This window comes from Crocodylus porosus, unplaced genomic scaffold (genome assembly GCF_001723895.1).
Source record: "Crocodylus porosus isolate Cpor-Errol unplaced genomic scaffold, CroPor_comp1, whole genome shotgun sequence".
Lineage (NCBI taxonomy): Eukaryota > Metazoa > Chordata > Crocodylia > Crocodylidae > Crocodylus > Crocodylus porosus.
The window spans coordinates 7,231,842-7,255,175 of NW_017728936.1; the positions used below are offsets into that span (position 1 = coordinate 7,231,842).

Genomic DNA, 23,334 nt, shown 5'->3' on the forward strand with positions numbered 1-23,334 from the left:
TGCTATAAATATCAAAACTATTCCTTAGCTTTGAGGTACCATATTTACTCAAATACAAGACGACCCCAATTATAAGATGACTCCCCAATATTTACATTCTATATATGAAAAAAACTATACATTTAATATGATTTTCCAGGTATAGAAATTAGGGAAAAGTATCTGGTAGGTCAGGTAGCCTCTTTGCTCCCAAACTTCTTCCCCCTCCACCTCCTTTCTCCAGTCATTACTATCAGACCCTGCTCTCCCTGCGCACATGAAAATGAAGAACAAGTTTGAAGAGACTGGAATTGAAATAACCATAGCTGTAGTAATTTGCATAAAGTACCCACAGACTTAGTTTATCCAGAATTTAAGGCATTTATCTTTTTTGAAACTGCCTGGAGGCCTTGGCATTTAGATCTTCCTATTCTCACTTGCCCCTAGCCAAAAGAATGAAGGAGCAAGCTAGAGGGAAAACCCAGAAGCAATCCCCCATTTTCATAAATTGTTTAGCTTGAGATCCATGTTTGGAGGCTTTTTTTTTTTTTAATTTCTTGTCTCAAGACAAATTAGCTAAATCAGTTCCAAATTCCACCCACTAAGCAGAGCTCAACTGTTCAAGTCTCTGTGGTGCTACTACCGGCAAGTATTCTACACCCCTAATATTCCTGGAGCTTCAGATACTCCCAAATCCATGGCAGAAACCCTACGTGCAGGCCCTGAGCCTGGAGGCCTTGGAGTTCAGAGTCTTGCTTGCCCATAGCCAAAAGGCCAAAGGAGCCAGCTAGAGAGAAATCCCCCATCTCCATAAAAATAAAGTGTGTAGCCAAGATCCTCCCATTGGGAGACTACAGTAGAGTCTCAAAGCAGCAGGAGCATTGGACAAGTCTCCACTCTTAACTACAAAACATCATTCAAGGTGATTTTGGCCTACACTTGATCTAAACCAAAGGACCAAGAAGTATGATAATAAATCTAACTAGAAAGAGTAGCAAGGGATCCAGGGGTAGCTTTCCATGGATACAGTAAAAATGGACCGCTCTGAGAAGTAACTATGTTAAATGAAATATCTTTACTGTGAGGTGCTCCCTATGTATTCAAGTCTCGTGTACTGACCTCAGCTGAAAAAAGTGCTCTGCTAACTGTTTCACAACACCCCTGGGGGACCAAAGAAGATTCTATTCTAGTGTGCATCTCAACAGGATAATGTTAACTATGTTTTGATTGAAAGAGTTACCTGTGTAACCCCAAATTAGGAGATGAACTAAATCAGGGCAGTTCAAGCGAGACCAAGGAAGCTGCACAGATCTAACGAAGGATATAATTTGAAGGCAACAGAGTTGCTAAGGTTTTAATAAAGGACAATGTTTGATTTATACAACTCTTGTTATTGCTGATGATAACACATGAATTCAAAATAATTTAAGTTGATTTTCAAATAGCCTTGAATTTACTGACAAAATTCTACAAAACAGGAAAAATGGATACTGAGGCACTCAGAAGGAATCACTTCTTTTGTAAAATTTAGAGAGTTGTTTCCTGACCAAGAGAGCCAGGAACTTGCATTTTATTTTTAAATGAAAGGGTAGATTCTCTAGCAAATGATGGTTTGGGCTGCCCCAATCATCAGGGAAAGCTTTCCACTTGCTGCAGTCTTTCAAATACTGTTTGTTATTGTATAGTATGGGTCAAACTTGTATATATACACTGCATGACTGATTAGGGCTTGCTGGTCTCCAGGATTCACAGAAGAATCACATATTTCATATCATGATCTAGTCCAGTGAACATTTAAAAGGGTATATTCAGTTCTAACGGTGTTATTCTGTTGATGACAAAATAGTAAAAGAGCAAGCCAAAGGCCAAAAGAAATAAAAAACCTTTGTACAAACATACAAAACAGAGTACTGCAAATATCACTGCATTGCTGTACAGTCACTGAAGCATTTTAAAGAGAGGAATGAATGCATTCTTTGATCAGTAAGTCAGTACAGAAAGGGTAAAAGGCTTACCAAGAGATCCTCTTGTAGCTGCTCTGTTCTATCCTCTTTCAGTAATATACGGGAGAGATAGCATTCACAGGCAGATATCACATCTCCACACACCTCGTTCAGTAGCTCCTATTTCAAGATGAAAACAAATCAATTCAGTAATCACTAAAGAAGAGAACCATGGGTAAGACGTACTCCACATATTAGTCTTGAATTTCAAAACCTTCCTCTAGGTTCCCAAATAAGTTTTCTGGGAAGTGTCCCCTCTTTCCACCTTAGCCTCCTCACACTGAGCAACCTAAAAAGAAAAGGGGACTGGATGGCAAAAGGAAGTAACATGCAGAACTTTCCACTGGTAAGTTACTGCTTCTCCAAGGTCTCTCATTGTGCAGACCATGCAAAAGAAAGATCTTCACAGAAACTAGCACTACCAGCACCCCCGGCCTTTTTTTCCCCCCAGATGTTTTATTAGCATAATTTGAGAACCGCCGTCATCTACTTTCATTTCCTGGAGTCCAATGAAGATGAATAATGAAGAAATAAATCTATAGAATCTACCTAGAATGTGTCTGTAACCTCAGCCTAACTCACTCTGAACAAATGCCTAAGGTAACGAAATAGCAAAAAAAAAAAATCACTACAATGAGATCTCCTGCTAGGATTTATAGCATTTCTTTAAAAAGGCCAAATTAGGGGATTTCAGTTTAAAATACTGCACCCTCCCAAAGAAAGCGGAATTCTTTCAAACCCATCGTTGATCACAAGATACATCTAGCACTGATACTATATTGTTAGACAGTTAAACAGAAAAGGTGCAATTTTCTGGAGTCAGAGCCTCTTTGTTTAGTGCGCTAGAGGAACCTGCAATTTCCTGAGACGAGCCGTCTTCGGGAAGACAGCCGTTGTGAAAAACAGGAAAAAGGCTGTTTTAAAAGTGTGTCCCAAGTCCCACCTGTGTCTCCTCAGGGGAATTTGAATACGCATGGCAAAGCTTCTGCAGAGCCTCCACAGCTGGGCTGATCACCTCCAGGGGACACCGAAATTCCTTCAGCCAGACCTTGATATCATCTGGAACGTAAGTCAAACACTTGACACAGGCAATTCTCAGTTCACCAACTATTTGCAAAGATAGCTGCACTGGAAGACAAAGTCAAACCCTGTGCTTCCTAAGCCCAAGTTCCCAGGAGGACTTACCAGTGAGCCTCTCTTGGGTGCTTCTCGGAAGGTGCTTTGCAACATGCCCTATTACACACAGGATATGTCCTATGGTGTTAGCACTGACATTCTGCTCCCTGAAAAACAGTCAAAGGGATAAACACAAACATTTCCTCAAGAACCAACACTGGGCTAGAGTAAGAAAACAAGTATTTCCTGGATAATGCATGTTGAAAATGAGATTGTCAGACTGGATGAAAACACAGTAGATGCTTAAAGCAACTTCAGCTCTAAATGACTGGGCTCTAGTCAAAATTAGTGGGTGTTATTGGCCTCCTGTATGGAAGCAGTAGGAACATAACTTAAGCACTTCAGTTTGAACAGCAAAAAAACACTGTTCTCTCGGCTGCCTTCTGCATGCCATTCTACTGATGATTAATTATTAAAGATGGACGCACACACACCTGTTGACACTGTCCCAAGATTCAATTATCTTGGAGTAATCCAACTTGGGAGAGGAACCTGCTACCTTGGCAAGCAGCATCCAGGCTGGTACAGCGTGCTCCGTTTCCACATGGGACATGACATTATTTATGAAGGTGGAAGAGAACTTATCCTGCTTGGACCAGATCTGAAAAGCTTTGTTTAAGTACCGGCTGCAAGGAGACAAAAAGGATAGGAAAAAAAAACACAATGTAAGCAAGGTACAGGCAAACTAACTGGTATTGTGATCAGTTATTAAAGGCTACTAACTCCAGACTGTTTCGACTTTACAAAAACAGGCAACACAATGGAGCTGGCTTTAGAGAGGGTAACCTGGGCAAAACTGTTTCATTCTCATTGTTCACTATAAATTGGGATTTCCACTATCCGTGAATCTCCCAGACACTTACCATATGTCCTCCAAATTCCAATTGATAACATTCAGAAGCACACAACAATTCTGTTAGATCTTACTTTTAATACTACCCACTTCATTTCACTGCAACATAGGGCCATGTCTGCTCTACATATGAACTGGGAAGCTTAACTTCAGTATCATACAGAAAAATACTTTTTAGAAGTTTTTTTAGCAAACGTTCACAAAAGGAGAGGAAGATAACTGTTATCAAGGCACAGATGTGGGGGGGGATCTTAGTTTATTCTCATTTCTGGCAATTTTCTGTATGCTATTGACAATATAATGTGCTTCTCTGTCCAAGTTTCCTTATCTGTCAATGAAGGAGAAGAGAATCTCTTCGCCTAACCCTGAGATTTTCTAATGCCCTTACTGCTTATGAGATGCTTTGAGATCATCAGCAGGAGATGCTATAAAGTGCAAAACATATTAGAAAGTAGTCCAAATTAGAATAGCATGCCAGTTTTAAGTTGTTAAGTAGCACAACCATCATCTCAGGTTTCTATTTCAGAACTATTTAACCCTGTTGACTAAAAAACATAAGGTTCCATTAATCAACGTTGTATCCCTGTCATGTTGCGTGTCATCACATATCTTTTGGTACTTCCCACAGCATTCTGTAAAAGGCAAAGTTGCTATTAGTCATAAGACAAGTAACATATTGTATACCAAAATGAAGCAAAGAGTGATGTACTCTCTTCTCTATAAATATATGCATGGTTACTTGTCTCATCACCACACTCATTTAACCTAAACAAGCTCCTAGCAACAAACTAAAAGAGATGCCACATGTGCCATTATCCTGTCTGAATACTGGAATTCAGGGAAAGACATCAAGAATAAGTACAAAAAAGTTAGTGTCTGATAGGCAGCAGAGCTGTATTGTGCTCACCGACTGCCAACCCAGAAATACATGGCTATTGATCTGAAGGCCGGCTGTACCTCTCTTATGAAAGAAGGAGCTCACAATATAGCAGTAACAACAACACAGACAATATATTTAATAATAAGATACACTAACATTTTTACATATGGATTTCCAATTGCTGAATAAGCATGAATAATAAATTAAGCCTCACCGTGCCTATGTACGATAGATGTCATATCTATTATAGCAAGACATACAAAGGTTTGTAGTCACACTTAGTGGCAGCACTAAGTACCTCATATGTGACCCTCAACACTGTGAGGGATATCAGTCTCCTGACCCTGGATCAGTATGACCCAATCCAAGCATTCTTCTGTAAATATGGGGGTACCACCAAATACAAGTATCTACTGAAAAGGTGAACACGGCTGGGAGTTGACTTGCAAGCCACATGAAAGCGCAATTCCTTTCATTGAAGAAAAAAGGCTGCGCGCCTGACCTACCTGAATTCCTGGCTCTCTGAAGTAAAGAGGGTAAGAAGATCCCAAGCTAGAGTTTGGTTTCTGTCTTCATGGCTGAATCGCCTATAGTGTTTAATGTTCTGCAACAAGAGCTGATCAAGACAAACCAAGGCCTTTTCTTGTACAGAGCTTTCAGTGTCCATCACAACAGGTACCACACCTGTTAACCAGGCTTTCTGAATCAGAATATTGCTGGGCTGAGACTAAAGAAAAGAAGATTTTGTATTAGAAGCACTTTGGAATTTGTAGCCTAACAAGGGGTTTTTAAACCTGAAAGCTTGCTAAGAAAATGTTTTCCAACTATTTAGTTGGTCTATTAAAAGATATCAGATTTACCCAAAGACCCTTGCCTTGAAATTAGTAAGGCATTTCAGATGCTTGGCAGAGATTAATAAAAAAGTCAGACACGCTGACAGACTCAAGTGAATTAGACAAGAAACATAAGCATACAATATGTTGCATCTGATAAAAGGTTTAAAAGCATCCAGAAGAAATGGACTTAGTTCTCTCTGTTGCTACGAGATGCCAAATACTGCACTTGTTATCAAGGTATCTTACGTTCCTACTGATCTAAGGTGTTGTAATACTTATTCAAGCCTAAAAATCAACACAAAAATGTCCCATTAAAGCATTATAGAAGGCATTTTAAAGCCAGCACCAGGGAGTTGTGCCTAATATAAAATTTGTGTTCTGATCCTAATGTACAAAACTTTTGCAAATAAATATCAAAAGCAGAAAAAGGGTATTTCTTTGGTAACATGATCCACATATCTAAATGCCCAGGCAAAGAGATTCAGACCTATTTAGCCTAAGACAAACAATAGAAATGTTTAAATTTTGCTCCATAAAAAATAAATCATGATCCAGAAAGAGACTGAAATATAGACAGTAACGGCTTGTGTTATACAAGAATGAGCTGTGTCCTGCATGTCAAAAAGGTAGTAGAAAGTTAATGATAGTTTAAAGAAATGTAATGGGAAAAAAGTGACAAGTCATTAAACAATTGTCTTTTCCCCTTTCCTTTCAATAAAGTAATGCTCTGCCCATCTCAGGTCTGCATAAACGTTTTTCATTAATTTTCCTCACCATAAGGAGCTCTGTAATAGACTGCAGTGCTTGCTTCCGAACCGAGATGGCAGGATCACGGCAGCGATCTTGAATAGTGGACAAGTCCTCTGGGGTACACGGAATCACTTGGTGCTTCAAGATGCTCATAAAAACCTAGACATTAAATCCAACATTAGGAATTCAACGAGTGTATATCTAGTTGTAGATTAAATATTCAAGGCACACCCAAGTTTTACAATTTTAATCCGAAATTTCAGAGATGTCACCAAGGAATGTAAAATAAATAAATAAATAAATAAATAAATAAAGTTGCAGGGGGAACTCTGCCCTTTCATGTTCAGTCATTGTAACAGCACTTTGCATAAAGTCCACTTCCCCTTTCCCTCTGTATACTCAACTCTCTTTTGTGTGGGTTTTTCACACAGGAGTCAGAGAAAAAACACATTCAAAAGCCCCATAACAATACAGGTATTAAAACACAATCTAGAACGAACTGCAAACTGTGGGGCAGGAGTTATTATCCATCATCTTCTTTTTAAAGCAAAGAGAGACTTCACTTTAAACCCTGTCTAATTACTGTAATATTTTTTAAAAAAGACAACTTATGCCTCATTCTTCAGCTGAAGCTGGATAAAGTATAGTTTCTTCGTAAACAAGCTCATGTGTTCTAAACTAAACTACCCTAATCAACCAAACAATAGGCCTCAGTTGACAGATCAAATTAAATGCCCACTCACATATGAAGCCCTCTTTCTAAATGATGGAGTAAGTGAACTTCAGCAAGAGTATTAGCACTGTTCTTCACCACCTTGTTTCACGGATGAGTCAAAGATTTTTTAAGACCAGTCTGCAAAGTACAAGATTAGCCAAATGAGGCCATGATTCTCTCTAACTGTTGGCTTTGTGAAAGGCCATGATCCTTCACTGAGCTCTGTGTGGCCAGACACAGTTCATGCAGTTGACTACAGGACCGTAACCTACATGTCTACGGTAAAGCTCTCACTCAAGCATACCTTGAGTCCTCTATGGTTCAGTGGTAAAACCCTTTTCTACCACACAGGAGATCTGTGTTCAGTTCTCAAATGTTTATACAACTACAGCTATGGAGACACCAACAGTCTGGATTCAGTCTGGCCCTTGGATTCTGTCTCAATGCCCTAAAAGGGGGATGGGAGGTCTGGGCAGCCTCCACTCCTCCATACTTCCGCCAAGGCATGTGAATCAAATATCTGGGTGACCTCTCATGCATACACCATGATCCAGAAGGACTGACAATTGCTGAACCAACGTGAATACTTGAATTATACCTGGTCACTAGAAATGCAAATAATTGAATACCTATGTGTTTAGTTTTTTTAGTACCATTATTGAAATTATTCTGGACTGCTGTGTAGGATTTGTTTTTATGGTGGGTCTTTCTTTTTTGGTGACATGTTGGTCTTTCAGTAGGTAGGGACCTACCGAAATTGAGGAGACAGGCAGACAATTTCATAGGCCAAGTGCAGTTCTTGCCACTGTTTTTGTGTTTTTTTGCAGTGAGGCCCTCCCCATGCCACTGGGGTGAAGGGCCTTGGTTGTGACCCTGCCCCTCACCACTGATTGGCTGAGAGGGTTGCCATTCATATGGTTCCACCCCTTACCGCTGATGGGTGGACAGGAGCATAGCCGCATAATCGGCAGCCCTTGGCCAATCACAGTGGCAAAGGGAAGAGGGGGTGGCTGCCATGTTGGCCCACTAGGAACCCAGCATTTTATTTTCATCAAGGTTTCCCCCTCCCCAATGATTTTTGCAAGGAACACTGCTTTTTGTGGAAACTGCCTCAAATCATAGTTTCCGCAAAAAAAGCAAAATTGCAATTTGAAGAGCTCCCTAATTATAGATGTCTCGGATATCTGGACATTTTGAATATATGAGAACAGGGAATGGTCCTTTGGGGTTCAGATAAACACTGTCAACTGTATTTTAACAGTATTCTCAGATATCACTATTACAGCAGTGTGCAGGAAACATACCTGGAGTGCCGACTTCCTGACATTTGTCTTCTCATCTCCTGCTCTCAGTCTTAACATAGTTATGATTTCTTTCCCTATTCGTGGGATTAACCAGAAAAAAAAAAAAAGTCATGGTAACCAACAGGGACAGAGATTACAATACTGCCATGCAGTGCTGACAGGACAACTAACATATTATGACCTGGAACAACACAGATCAGTTCAGTATCAGCTACTACCAGAGAAACAACATGAAATTGGACAGGTAGGATTTCAGAGTGGTGCACAAAACATCAGTGAATTAAACCTATCAATCCCTTACAATGTTGGGAAATAATGTTTTATTTAGAGATGGGGGGGGAAATTGTAACAGGCCATCAAGTGGCTTCTTTGCGGTTGACTTCACTAAGTAGCAAAGAAAAAGCAGAATCCAGAAGACCCTTGAGGGCAGCAGGAGGACACATACAGGAGTACTGCATGATTAAATTAGGCCAAAAGCCTACTTCTTCCTTGCCTACACCGAAACACATTTTACCATATTTTTAGAGACATGATGTACATTCTACAAGTACATTTGCTAATTGCCACATATAACCGGTTTGTCGTACCGTCAGCTATAGCGCTCAACACACAAGTTACCAACATTTGAACACTGAAACTCACTGCTGGCAAATTAGCTTCAGCACTCCTTTTACCTTGATCTTTCTGGGCTCCCTAAACAGGAATTTCCTACCTACACCATCTTTTTTCCCCTAAGTATACTTTCCCCCAACAAAATAGTGTTTCTTTAACACATGCCCAAGTTGAATCTTTGCAGATTATAGCAGCACTGCTTAGCGTCTGGTAAGGGGCCAATCTAAACCCATTTGCAGTCACTGACTGTGACAGATTTTGAATTGGGCCTCACGTGGCTTTTCTGAATGGGCAGCTACATTCTCCAATTGACCCCAGCTACTAGGAAGCCTGAAAATGTCAGATCTTTTTATTGTGAAACAATGCCTCCGTGGCAAAAAGTTTCACTGGGAGAAGTTAGTCCACAACAAACTCATTTATTATGGGGTGACCAAATTGGCTAAAGTAATTGTGCTCTTGGTAAGTGCCAGTACAGTGGACAGAAATAATGCTGTGGTGACCTTTAGCAAGCTGGGGACTAACAAGGTAATGAATATAACACAGCTGATACGGTATATAATCAGGCTCAGCATACTTTCTAACATGCATTTGCTTTGGAGCCAATATTCTCATTCTTGCCTTTTGCACTCGTGAGTTTTGTAACATTTTAACTAGAACTGGCTAAGATTTATTTTCACTCTAAAATATGAGCTGTTTGGTCCTTATGAAAGTGAGAAATTAGCACAGGCTTGAGCCAAACATAATCCATGCCAGACAGCTCTGGTAATACACCTCAACTCTGACTCACACGTCCGTGATATTTCAGCTTGCCTCTAGAGCATGTGGAGGCCTTTGTATCTAGTTATTTTTTTAAAAACGTGTTAAAGTGCCAAATGTACTCTTGGAGAATGAAGGGAATTTTAAAGGACAAAAGACAAAATGCTTCTTGCTACAAAGACCCCATCGTCCAAATAGAGGAACACGTTATTCATCAAGCAGACCAAAGGAAATTTCTATCTTAGAGTTGATTAAAATATATATATATATAACCAAAAGTGCTTTAACTAAGTATTTGAATAGGGAAGGTGGGAACCTGGTTCACTGACAGAGGTAGATCTCATTTAGGGAGCAGCATGGGATGAATCAAGACAGAAGTGAGGGATACAAGACCAGTGGTAAAACTGAATTATTAACAGTTCAGAGGGAATGAACAGAAAGAAATGAGAGCAGAGAAGCTAGCAGAGCCTGAAAGGTTAGGTTACAAAGCTTGAACATGACAGAAAAAAGAAAAGGATCCAGTGAAAGAATCCAAGGGGAGTGAAATGGTCTAAGTAGCTAAATTGTGCGATTTGTGTGATATAGGCAAAATTAAGACTAGTAGATTGCCACTATGTATCAATCCAATTAGCTTAATATCCTGCCTCCAGCCATAGCTAGTACCTGAAGCTGCAGAAAAGCGCATTTCTCTCCCAAATAAGTCAACAGGTTCAATGATTTTATGCAGTGAAAACGTATTAATTCTCTGTGCACTGAAGCAAGAGATTTAATTATTCTTAAATTTATGGAGCTACACGTATTATGTTCCACATTAATTACCATCCTTTCTGGAAGAAATGAATTACCTGCTTTTTGACGAGTGTTACTGCCACCGTAGTGGAAATGAATGTCACTATTTCAAAATTACGTACCTTTTCCAAACCAGTCCTTCCAGACTGAAATGAAAAATTAAATTTCTTTGCACCAGATACTTTCTCCCCTTTTCATCCTCTATAGGTGGAATCAACAGCTCCATAGAAACTTACTCAGAGATGTACAGAAACCTGGACACTATATTTACATAAGATGATCAAATTTCTATTAAAGGCTTCCAAAGTCAGCTGGAAAGAGACTGGTCCTTGACATACCATCAAAGACAGTAGTATCATTACTGCCTGTCAGTTCAACGGTTTTGAATGTTGGAAGAGTCTTCAGCGGATGGCTGGAAGTAGCTGTAATAAAAAGTAAGTCAAGTGTTTGAGAATGCCAGAGGGACATGCTGTCTTGGTGATGTGATGCATCATTAAGTGAAGAAGAACTCACACAGATTTCATAATTTAAAAAAACAAAACAAAAGGGATATGGGAAAAAAATCCGTAACTTTGAGAACAAGAAACTTATGCTTTACCTTCTGTAGTGGTTACATAACTCTCAGCTTGCGTGTGTGTCTCCAAACCTGTATATCTAGAAGCTGCTAAAAGAAGAAACATAACAATATTTTAATTCAGGATGCCACTTTCTTCCAAAAAAGTCAAGCATAGAATCTAAGAGTAGAATATTGTTGCTCATGCCTGGAACAGGCCACCTGTTTTTTTTGTTTTTTTGTTTTACTAGGGCTATGCGAAGCTTCAGTCCCTGATTCGATTCAGCAGAGATTTGGCCCGATTTGGTGGCCGAATCTCCCAATCGAATCAGAGGACCCTTTAATCGCTCCAAATCAAATCAGAACCCTCCGAATCAATTTGGAGAGATTCGGTGATTCGGACATAAACACAGCTTTAAATGTTTTTTCTATATACCTCTAGGTAGCAGGGGCTCCGATCGCTGCAGTGCTGGGGTGCATAGAACATCCCACAGAAGTGTGAAGGGCTCCCCAGCACATTCGGCAGCAGACCCAGGAGTACGCCAGAGGCACTTCTGATTCACTACCACGTCCACCGGACAGCGCACTGGGCCCCCCCCCCACTGCGCCCCCAGGCTCAGCGGCTGGTGCTTCCTCAGTTTGGGGGGGCACCCAGGGCCCCCCTGCAGCCAATCGCTGAACTGGGGGGGTGCAGGGTCCCCACCCCCAATGTGCTCCCCAGCAGTCCTGGAAGTGGACCGGAAGTGCCTCTGGTCCCTTTCCGGATCTGCTGCTGAGCGTGATGGGGAGCCCCTTGCGCTACTGTGGGATGCTCCCTGCGCCCTGGCATCACAGCGTTCACAAGCCACGCCTAGTACCTCAGGATACGTAGAAAAAACATTTAAAGCTGTGTCTATGGCTCAATCGCTGATTCTCTGAATCAGCATTGAATCTTCAGATTTAGCCGAATAGAATCAGGCACAGCGATTCGAATCAACAAATCGAATCACTGTCCCCAATTCAGGCCAAATTCAAATTGAATATGGCCCGTTTCACATGCCCCTACTTTTTACCGCGCCAGAGGAAGTTTAGCATGTGAGCTGTGAGAGATTCAACTCTGCAGGGGCAAAAGGTAGCTCAAGGTTTAATCAAATACTGTGACAAAAAATAAACTTAAAAAATAAAAATAAAAAGCGGGGGGAAGCATTTCAGTAGTTAGAATTATTTTACACAAGAAAATATTTTAGAAGACAGACATAGGGCAGTAAAAACCTTTCAAATAGACGTTCTGATGAGGAACACAGGATCTAGCTCTTGTCTTTTTGACAGAGTGCATAAGGGCTCTGGGAACGGATCTCTAAGAACTTCACAGTTAATTGGTCTTCCACTAACAATTCCCCAGAAAATGCACGAGATATTTAACAATATTGAATTCAGCTGCTATGCTTACTACCTTGTAATAACTCCTGTATACTCTCCAAGGTAGTGGTAGCTTTCATTTCCAGACAGTGAGCAAAGCTGCATAGTGCTTTGCTACGGACTGTAGGTGCCTTGTCTGAACAGCGGCCAAACACCATGATCTGCACCAGAAACTTGTGCTTTAGAAACTTCTCATGTTCTGGAGACAAGGAGCTGTCTGGTTCCCTCTCAGGCAAATCTAACAGTGCCAAAGCTATATCAAGCGCAAACACTCTGTAGGAGATCTGTTGAAGTAAAGAACACAACATTCTCAATTACAGAAATGTTAAAAGCAAAGAAACATCTATTGTTAAACTAGACTTCAGTGACTACCGGATATCAACAAAAAGGAGAATGCTATTTAGTTTTTAAACAGCACTTCTCAAGTCCAAAGTATTTTGTGTCCCAAGATCTGATGTACATAGAAGGAGCTCCACTTACTTTGATGTTGTGTGAATATCTATAGAGCCAAGACATAAAGTCAGCATATGCTGCACAAGGGAGTTTATTTAGCAACTGCACCAGAGCCTGGGCAGCGTATGTACGATACTCAGACTTATCTGGGACCTGCAACACAAGGACAAAAATATTTGCTGATAGCAATATTCTAATAGTCTGTTACGGTAGGTAAAATGTCTCCATCTTCAATACAACTATCACCTTTTCAAGGAGGTAACAAGGTCTCAGACAAACACAAGACTGGAATATGGGACATCTAACTTTTAAGCTTGCTTTTGATATTGGCTCAATATGTGGCCTCAGGGAAGGTGCAACTATTGTACAAAGCCAAGATTCTCTCTTTGTAAAATGAAAGAATCAGAGTTTTCTAAGGAGGCTGTGAAGACTGCCTCCATTCATATCAAGTGTTTCTAAATGAGAGTCTCTAGACAGCTGGCTGGTCATAGGTTCTTGTAATCTTGCTTCTGGCTACCAAACTTGCAATAATGGTAATGCATATGCACTAGAGTAGTTACCTAACTTTACTTGGTCACATAAGCAATTGCTTTGTCATAGGATTATTCATTTATTAGTAGGCTGTCAATTGGAAGTATCAAGTGTCCATGAATAACTCTCCCTTAAAATATCGTTCATACTAGGAAAACTAGTTGAGAACTCATATAGTTCTAATATTAAAACAAATTAAAGGACTGAAAATTTTACAATCAAGTGAATAGCACACTTAAATACTGAACAAACACTCCATTGTGAAATATTTCACTGTTTAAAAATGTGAGAAAATGGATGCTCCACATCCATTTATAGGCATCACACTTTATCCAAGAATAGGGTTGCTGTCTTTAGACCCAAGTTGTATCAAAACTTAGCCTACCTTGGCACATATATGCTGCAGTAAGATACGGAGCACAGGAAAGGCAACCTCCTTCAGTTCATCTACAACAGCACTGCACAAGACAGAAACAAGCAACTTGGAATAGGTCATTTCATAAAAGGAGGCAAAACTGAAGCCCAAAGACATATTTCCTGAAAATGTTATTTTTTAGAAGGAAAATTGGGATATGTTCTTGTGTAAGATAGCATGAAGGATGGTAAAAACTAAGTGGAAGATGAAGAGAGAATTAAGGAAGGATGAACTCCTAGCAAGTGCCTGTTTCACCCCATTTTGAAGCAAATTAAAGATACCCTCAGAAAGATCTGCAAAATCTAGAACAGGATATGTGCTACCCACCCTCACTACGACTCTCCCAACGTTTGGTGTCCTCTTTCCCAAAATAAGCTCCCATTACAGACACCAGAACTGACCCAAAACTACAGAACTCTGCACTCTACCTGATAAATTTCATTGTTTGATTCCTGATACTGACAACTTGAGATGTGGCAGGAAGGACTGTGGTCCTGGATCCTTTTTCCCCTGCTATCATGAGGATGACATTTAGGATCCGATGGAAGATCCGGCGAAGAATCTTGAAGAAACATACACAATGAGAAAGACAAACCACAACAACAATAGATACAGAAGAGTCTTCCATTCTGGTTAATGAAGTGATAAACAAAAAAAAATCAGATAAGTTTATGCTACCAATATCTTCTAAACAAATACCAATCCAAACTGAATCATTTAAGAGGAAAGCCACATACACAGAAAACATTTTCTTATGCTGGGGGTACACTAAACATAACAGAACTCATACAAGCCTGATAAGACCTAAAAGTTACTCCCTTCACAGGGACAACAGAAATAAAAAAAGCATAGTTGTTGTACTGGAAATTAAATCCTTCTTAACAGAAACACACAGAATATACAGTCATAGAAAATTAGGGTTGGAAGGGACCTCAGCAGGTCATCTAGTTCAACCCCTGCTTACAGCAGAACCCTGCAAGAATGGAGATTCCACAATCTCTCTGGGTAACCTGTTCCAGTACTCTACTATCCTCCTAGTGAAAGTGTTCCTGATATCTAATTTAAAACTTCCCTTGCTGGAACTTGAGACCCTTGCTGTTTGTTCTGCCATCTGCAACCAGTGAGAACAGCCCAGCTCCTTCCTCTTTGGAACCACCCTTCAGGTAGTTGAAGGCTGCTATTGAATCACCTCTCAGTCTTCTCTTCTGCAGATTAAATAAGCCCAGGTCCCTCAGCCTCTCCTCAGAAATCATATGCCCCAGTCCCCTCGCCATTTGCACTGCCCTCCACTGGACTCTCTCCAATTTGTCTCCATTCCACACTTGCCTTACTTTAGTGGTCTTCCCCAGCCTATGCTTTATCCTCATATCATCTGAGCAGAGTCCTAGTAAAGAGGACTCAAGTTCTGACCAGACAAGCACTAGAGGCTCCTAGACATTGTATAATTCAGAAAATCATGCATACTTTCTATGTATGTCCCCACCTCAGCATGGTAAACCCAGACTCAAGTTAGGTTTAAACCTCAGTAGCTCAGGTACTGCTAATAATCTAGCCATGGCACCAGGGAGCTCAGCACAGGCTGCAAAAACCACCTGAATAACCACCCAAATATTTATTTTGCTAGTCTGTGCTGTGCTCTGCATTTCCCTGTGCAGCTAGCTGGCTAGCTGTGGTAGTCTACATTATAGAACAATCTATGCAGTGAGAGGAGGCCAACAGAAATAGAAGCAATATGCAGATAACTGAGAATTTATGCAGCGTGCTTCATTTAACAAAAATAAAAATGTGCAGCTGCAGACTTTCAGTAGAATTGGATGTTCCTACATGGAAGGATAGTAGTCAATGAATTCTCATTAGTCCTGCTTACTGTAATGTGTGTTTGTCAGGGGTGGGCAATTATTTGGGCTAGAGGGCCATTAAGAAGTTCTGGTGAGCTGCTGCAAGCCGCCGGGGGGGGGATGACAACAACTCCAACTGATCCTATCTGGGGACTCTGGATGGAATGGGTAGGCAGGTAGGATCTCTATGGAGGCCCGTGGGCAGGGCATGATTGGCTGGACGGATGGGATGGGGCTATGGGTAGGCAGACAGCAGGATAGGTAGGGTGGTGACAGTACGAAGTCAGGGCCCAGGGCTGAGCCACAATCCATTCCCCATGTCCCTGTGTTGGGCGCTGGTTTCATAGGCAGGGATGTGCAGGAAGTGGATCGTGGCTTTGCCACAGGCTCCAGCCCCATGCTATCACTGGCCCCACAATCCCAGCACTGGCTTCAGCCCTGCCCGCCTGCCTTGCTCTTGTATGCCACTCCCCACCTGCCTGCAGCACCACCCCATCCACCCAGTTGAGTGTGTCTTGCCAGCAGGGGTCCTGGGCCAGTCTCCATGGAAATCCCACCCGACCACTCTGTCTGGCACCTCCAGTGGTAGATGTGGGGCAGATGGGCCAGGTTACCCAGGCAGCACTGCCCTTGGTGCACACATGGCAGAGAACTGGCTACACATGCTACAGCATGGAGAGGCTGAGCGACCCGCTGCAGGCCAGACAGAATGGTATGTCAGATCCAGCTGGTGGGCCATATTTTGCCCACTCCTGGTGTATGTGGTATTTGTCACATCTCCCAGCTCACTATCAGCTTACAGTCCCATAATATACACTGACAAATGATATCAGAGCTCCATCTAGCAGGAAGCAAAATTCAAAGCCAGTCAATGTTAAAATGCTCTATTCTAAGATATGGAGATGCAGTTTTACAGAGATATGCTTATCTTGAAACAACTGTCAAAATGTTTTCCAACTACTGAGTTCAGGTACGCTTGATGCATCAATGAAGTCATAGGAAATAGGAATAAGGAACAGGAGTTTATCTAGCCCATCTCTTTCTGGGAAAAAAGGCACGTAACAAAAATGACATAAAAAGGGGGAAAAAATAATTGCATTTTTTTCTAAGTATAAATCCAGACCTGAATAGTTTTTGTCAAGACTTTTACCTTATCTTCTACACCATGTAGTGGGGAGCACAGCAACCGTAGCCCATGATAAGCCAGTTCTGGGACATACTTTGCTTGATTAATGTTCCTAAGCAAAAGAACATGTTGAGATGTCTTCAGTGTTTCCTAGATATGCATTTACTTTAATTAAATGATTAAACATACTCATTACTAACTGGAAGCCCTTGCTTAGAATTCAGTGAATGCTGTTTACATGTCATCTAGGAAGAATACATTCCAATTATCTCTCAAGAAGAAAGAAATCACTGTTTCCATTTTAATATAAACAGAACAATACAAATACACACATTTAGTGCTTTAGCTTGTCAAATCACTATATTAAGAAGTAACAGCTCACATTGTTCCTGAAAACTCAATCGCGTGCACTACAGGCTCAAAACTTGTCAGTTCAACGAAGATCTGCAAGACAGAGTTAGGAAAGTGAGAGTCTGTAAAAGGGAGTGTTGCAGGTGTGTTTGTAAGCCAAGTGACTAGAAGTCTTAGTTACCTGCAGGCAATTCTGCACACACTGAGGTTTCTCTTTCAGGGAAAATTTGAGTAGAAGCCTTAAGAAGTTTTTCATGAGAAGAAAGACTGCCTGACGAATTTGAAGTAGATCTTGTGCTGAAAAATAAACCTCTTCCTGATTCTCCTCCTCCTCCTCCTCCTCAAAAATCTCATCCATCTAGATTAGCAGAAAGCAAAGACATAATTTCTCAGTGTGGTCTTTAACAGAAAGCAAACATTGCCTTAGTACTTCTCAGATACTCTGACACTAGAACCTATTTCATAATACTAAAGGAGAACTGGAATTCATCCAAAATACCAAACTTTAGTGTTAGGGAGGAGAGGGGGACAGGGAGGGGAATAGACACACACAAAATCCATGCTACTTAGCCTCATCCAAAAAGTTCACATAGGAAAATGCTTGTAAAATTAGGGGCATGTGTGTTAATTCTGATCTCGGTCTATACAAAATGGATTCTTGCAGAATCATCTCAAATTCCTAACTCTGCCGAATATCTTCATTCCTCACATACTCAAAGTTCCTTCAGTGTGTAGTACGTAACTCAACAAATATAACAAAGATTTTATAAAACCTAGAACTTTGTCAGAGCTGCTCTCACAGAAGTTAAATGCACTCCACAGCTGCTTGAAAGTACGCAGCCCTCCAGCTTGCATTATTAGATTAATGCAAACATTCCAATACCCTTAGGCCTTGGTCCCACTCCCATGCTGACAGAACAAGTGCATACTCACGCATGCACTTGTGGTGGCTGCATGGCTCCATTACAGCAGCTGTACTATCAGAATATCATGTGCGTGGTGGAAAGGCACCAGCTGGGCAGCTGTTAAGTGTGTGGGTGCCTACAAGTGTCTTTGGCTACCTGTAGATCTTGTAAGAAACCTTTATCTGCTCCAAAGAAAGGAAGATTCTGCGACTACACAAGAACTTTTGAGTGCAGACACTCAAAGTTTTGCTGGTAAATCTTTGCAGTATACATTAGGGTCCCATCCCCTACTAATATACAGGTCTATTAAGTAACTGAGACCAGCTCTACAAGTTGTCATTAAGTCTCATTTTGACTTGAGATGAATGATAATTTTGCTACTGATATTAGTTTAAGAGCATTTGGCCCCTGGAATTATGTGTCTGAAGAGCTAAGACCATCTTCTTACCTCAGAGCTCTCCCTCCTGTTTGGCCTTCCTCTTTTTTTATTTTTTGTATTAGCCTGAGGACTTTTTCCATGGTTCTTTTTCCTCTTTCTGGTCAAATCAGATTCCTGAGGCCAGGTTTTTTGCAGCGTTTCAAGGCATTTGTCAAACATCACTTGGTGGAACACCTGATTAGCTACACTGCCTGTCCAGAAACCATAAAGACAACAGGATTTTAGTCATGTACAGAACATAACTATTAACACAGAAAAAGATAAGATAATCTCACTGTACAAATGGAACAGATAGTCAATCAGATATCTGGAACACAAGTGCCATCCTAGTACTCTGAATACATTTAGAACAGTGGTTCTCAGCCTTTTCAGACTCAAGACACCTCTGGATAGACTTGAGTCCCCTCTCAAAAAATGCCAGCTCCTACTTTTGACTTTTCAACTACAGAAGAATAAAAGTTTTTCTCTGTTGCAAAAAAACTCAGGAAGACTACAACTATGGAATTCTATTTAAAATCTCTGGGTATATCTTATGAAGCATGCTTGCATACCTAACACCACTAACATTATGTGGCACAGCACACAACCCTTGGAAGGATTTCAAGGCATCCCAAGGTGCTGCAGCACCCTGGTTGAAAATCACTGATTTAGAAGGTGGATGAAAGCATTTCTGTAAAAACAACAAAACTACACTGCAGCAGCAACTGAGGTCAGCAATGAGATTATCAGTGTTATTCAAAATAGGATGATCAATCAATTTGGGATGTGCTGCATTAAAAAAAAAAAAAAGAAGCAAAATGGTAAAACAAGAGCTCACCGTGAAATACATAAGCTCATTGACAAACACCCAGGTTAAAGAAAAAGTGCTGCAATACTGATTGCAAGAAAAATACATTATAGAAAACTAACTACCTTTTACTTTAATTAGAGAATTTTGCTTTCATGCATAAGGCAGGCTGGCAGCTGTGGAGAGCTATATCCTCTCTACCTACAGAAGAGATACAGCACAAAAAATCAGCAGTACAAGCTCTCTTGTCAATATGTGCTTCATGTCAATCAAGTAAGGGTGGGGTGGAGGCTGGGCCTGCTTCTTTCCAGACCTGAGGAAAGACATCATGTCTTACCTCTCTCCCAACTATACAACAGATCCAATAAAAAAATATTACCAAACATTGTTTCTTACACATTCCCTGGACCACCACGACTACAATACTATGTCCCTTCTATCAGATCATAATGACTTTCCCAGCACAACACATCCTCAAACAGTCTTGACCTTGAGGGCCACAGCTAAAAAATGACTATCCCAACTTTCATTCTTATGAACAGGAGATAAATAAAAGTATGGTCCAAGCAGGCAACTCTGCAAAAGACAGAAAGGCAAATCCATCTACTTACCTGGAATTTCAAGCAATAAGAAGTATAACCCAGCAGCATGGAGAGCATAAACCCGCTGCTGTACATTAGCCCTTTTATGCAGGCCCATCTGGACAAAATGATACAAGATGGCCACAAGAGCATTGTGGGATAGGTTGTTCTCAGCAAAAAGGGTCCAGACACTCTGAGACAAAGCAGAAAACTAACAGTGAGTAACCTGCACACTAATCTATACCTGTCACTACTCATCATCAAAGTTACAAAAATGATACACAGGGCTATGATAACTGGTCGCAAGAAAAATGTGTCATTTACAGACTAGAGTCCTTTTCAAGTTAAAGCAAGACATTTAGAATAATCAACCTTGTTTAGATTTTCTTTTGTGACTCAGAAGTAACAGATGGAAAATAATATATTAAAATAATTATGTTGATGTTTAAACATAACTTAATTGGAAAAATATGTATGAACTGTGACAGTATATTTGTTCAGCAACTAGCATTAGGATTCCCAACAGTTATCATTCTGTCTTTTCCTCCTATGTTAAGGTTTTTTATATGAATACGCTCTCTTAGAAACATCTTAATATGCCAAACAGACTGGCACTTTGAAGCTTGTACAAAGCATAAGCTGCTCATTCTGAGGTCAAAAACTTCAATTAAAGTTACTACAGAAAAGCAGGAAAAAGTTGAACAACAGAAGTACACAGGAGGGACCTCTGTGTTAATAGGTAAGGACCTGGATAATTTGTGCCTTACCTCAGTGGTCCCATGATCCTCCGCAGCAAAAGGAGAGAGAGTGTCATACAGCCGAGTGAAAGCATCAAGCCCATCCTCTGTGATTCCCTCTTCCACTCTGGAATCCAGAGGCTCTGCTTCTGTGAAATCTAAATCCCAGACAGTATCCACCCAGGCTTGGGAAAAACAAAACACAAACTCTAGATCAACAATCAAATAAAATATATTTATACAATAAAGTTTATAAGCTGTTTTGGAATGGAAGGTAAACAAACAAAAACAAAAAACTTTACTTATTAACAACATGTCGGCACTAGTTTATAAACATAGAACAAGTTGAGGTAGGAACAGTTATTTACTTTGTGAACTGGTGTTAGGCCAGAGAGAGAACCCTTTAAAAAACAAAAGGTTCTTATCTGATGTATTACATGTACTTACTTAAAGCTTCAAGCACAAAAATAGTTAACAAAAATTCACACAAAAATGGAGCTGAATCAGTGTCCAAATATGAGCTGCTTCATGCCACTGAGAATGAAGTCTCCACCTATACCATGTCCTTGTGGAAAGAGATAAATTCTATATGCTTTACAAGATCCAATACAGATCTTCAGTTCTATACTACTATAATAGGGGAAAAAAGAGCTTCAGAGTTAAAGACTCGTGTTTCAAAATATCTTATCGTAGCCTCTTCTATGACAGTGTGCCAGTTGAGAAGTCTCAAATAATCAAAATGGTTTGCTTCTTTTTGTATCAAACAGGGTCTTAAAACATTCAGAGTTTTACAGCTGAAAACAATATAAGCCACTAGCTCTCATCCCAATGCATATATTAGCAACTGTAAAATAATGCAATATGCTCCATGAGAAATCAGAACAAACTACCAGAGGTTCAGAAGTAGCCGTACATACCTACCCATGTACGTATTGTTTTGTGTTGTGATAGTCCATGCCCTATTTTCTTTGTAAAGGGATCAAGCAATTACAAAAGGGAGAAAAGAATGTTTCAGTTCATAGACTCATAGAGCAGTAGGGCTGGAAGGGGCCTTTATTCATCCTCTAGTCCAGCATCTCTCAAGACTATATGAAAGGGTCCTGAACAAACTTTAAAAATGGATCAACAAATTGGAATCTTCTTCTTTAAAAGACAGACATGTGGGAAACCAAGGCTTTTCCCTTGCAGGCTGGCAGAGTTCCAGCCTGTGAGCAGGGGCTTGGGGCCTATGAGAATTTTTGGGCTGATACTGACAGCTAATTTTTAAGGAGCCATATCAGCTGATACTGATCTGATTGCCGATACGCGGCCCGGCCAGTGTTGGGTTGATAAGGCTGTTGTAGGTGAAGGGGGGTGAAGGAAGGGGCGAGGGGGTCAGAGAGTAGATTAAGGCCCCTGTGGTGGTGAGAGAGGGACTGGGGCTGAGGCAGGCGCTGCACAACCTGGGAGGGCATGGGACAAAGCCCCAAGCATGGGAAGGCTGCATGCACCTTGGGAGGGCATGAGGGATGTGCACCCCTGGATCTGTGCATGGAGTGAGGGTAGGCTGCTGCTGCAGGCTGGGACCAGGCTGAGCTGGGTTGCGCTCTGGGTGGGAAGTGGCAGCACTGGGAAGGGAGTCAGGGGGAACTGCAAACACCCCAAAGTTTGGTGCCACCTGGAACTGCATCCACCCCAAACCTCCGTCCCAGTGCCGATGCCTCCTGTCCCAAGTGCAACCCACCCCAATCCCCTGCCAGGAAGAGCCCGACGCAGCCCTGGCCCCAGCCCGCCCTTGCCCTAGGTGCCCTCAGCGGCAGGGGCCGTCCCCTGCCAAGCCATTCGCGGCTCGGCCCCGTGCTGTGCCCCACCCTGCCACACTTCCTCCCTCACTGCAGGGGACCTTGATCTACACCCCACCATGCCCCTTCCCCCACAACAGACTTACCGGTAGGACTGCACTTGTGGGCAGACTTACCAGCTGGTGTGGTGCTGCTGCAAAAGGTTGTTAATGCATGTTTAAGAGATCCAAGACCCCGGCTACAGAGGAAGGTCAAACCCCTCATAGATCAAATTCCCTCCTGGCCCCAAATACAGCCATCACCCCCCCGAGAGGAGGGAAGGACCCTCCCTTCAGTCTTCTCGTAACAGATTAACAGGGGCATCCATCTCTCTGCGACTCAGGCGCAGGTGGAACCAGACATTAACTTCGCAGTATCTGCACGTGAAAACAGACATTGACGCCGCAATGTCTGCATGTGGAAGCAGACATTAACTCCGCGGTATCTACACAGGGGGTCAAACCCATCCAGCCCCACGTGCCAAGCCCGGCACTCACCCGTACCGACGCCTCGCAGCCCCCAAGCCGCCAGGCCCCTCAGCAGCGCCTCAGCCGCCATCCCGCCGCCGCCACCTTCGAACCAGCCAATCGGCGCGGCCCGAGAGCGCCAGCCAATCGCTACCCGCCGGAAGAAGCTGCCTGCGGCACCTGCGCCGTGCAGGGCGGACGTGACGCCCTTGCGCCCAGGGTCCCGGAAGTGGCCGCGGGGAGCGGCGCCGGGCGGCACCTGCGCAGTGCGGGCCGGGCC

The 23,334-nt window shown here is 41.8% G+C and overlaps 1 protein-coding gene across 2 annotated transcripts in view; it reads right to left on the reverse strand.

The window, feature by feature from the left end:
- Positions 1-23,173, reverse strand: part of NCAPD3 (non-SMC condensin II complex subunit D3) — a 46,106-nt gene extending 22,933 nt beyond the window's left edge. For both annotated transcript variants that reach the window (XM_019547028.1, XM_019547029.1), the window contains exons 1-20: positions 23,085-23,173; positions 20,798-20,952; positions 20,061-20,223; positions 18,672-18,853; positions 17,500-17,676; positions 17,350-17,411; positions 16,992-17,079; positions 14,432-14,565; positions 13,974-14,046; positions 13,085-13,210; positions 12,639-12,888; positions 11,252-11,314; positions 10,992-11,075; positions 8,497-8,570; positions 6,502-6,636; positions 5,398-5,618; positions 3,593-3,784; positions 3,168-3,265; positions 2,926-3,041; positions 1,995-2,102 (exon numbers count right to left, since the gene is read on the reverse strand). In XM_019547028.1, coding sequence (XP_019402573.1) covers positions 1,995-2,102; positions 2,926-3,041; positions 3,168-3,265; positions 3,593-3,784; positions 5,398-5,618; positions 6,502-6,636; positions 8,497-8,570; positions 10,992-11,075; positions 11,252-11,314; positions 12,639-12,888; positions 13,085-13,210; positions 13,974-14,046; positions 14,432-14,565; positions 16,992-17,079; positions 17,350-17,411; positions 17,500-17,676; positions 18,672-18,853; positions 20,061-20,223; positions 20,798-20,952; positions 23,085-23,145 — 2,562 coding nt within the window. In that variant the 5' untranslated portion in view covers positions 23,146-23,173. The remainder of the gene's footprint in view (positions 1-1,994; positions 2,103-2,925; positions 3,042-3,167; positions 3,266-3,592; positions 3,785-5,397; positions 5,619-6,501; positions 6,637-8,496; positions 8,571-10,991; positions 11,076-11,251; positions 11,315-12,638; positions 12,889-13,084; positions 13,211-13,973; positions 14,047-14,431; positions 14,566-16,991; positions 17,080-17,349; positions 17,412-17,499; positions 17,677-18,671; positions 18,854-20,060; positions 20,224-20,797; positions 20,953-23,084) is intronic.
- Positions 23,174-23,334: the final 161 nt, after the last annotated feature.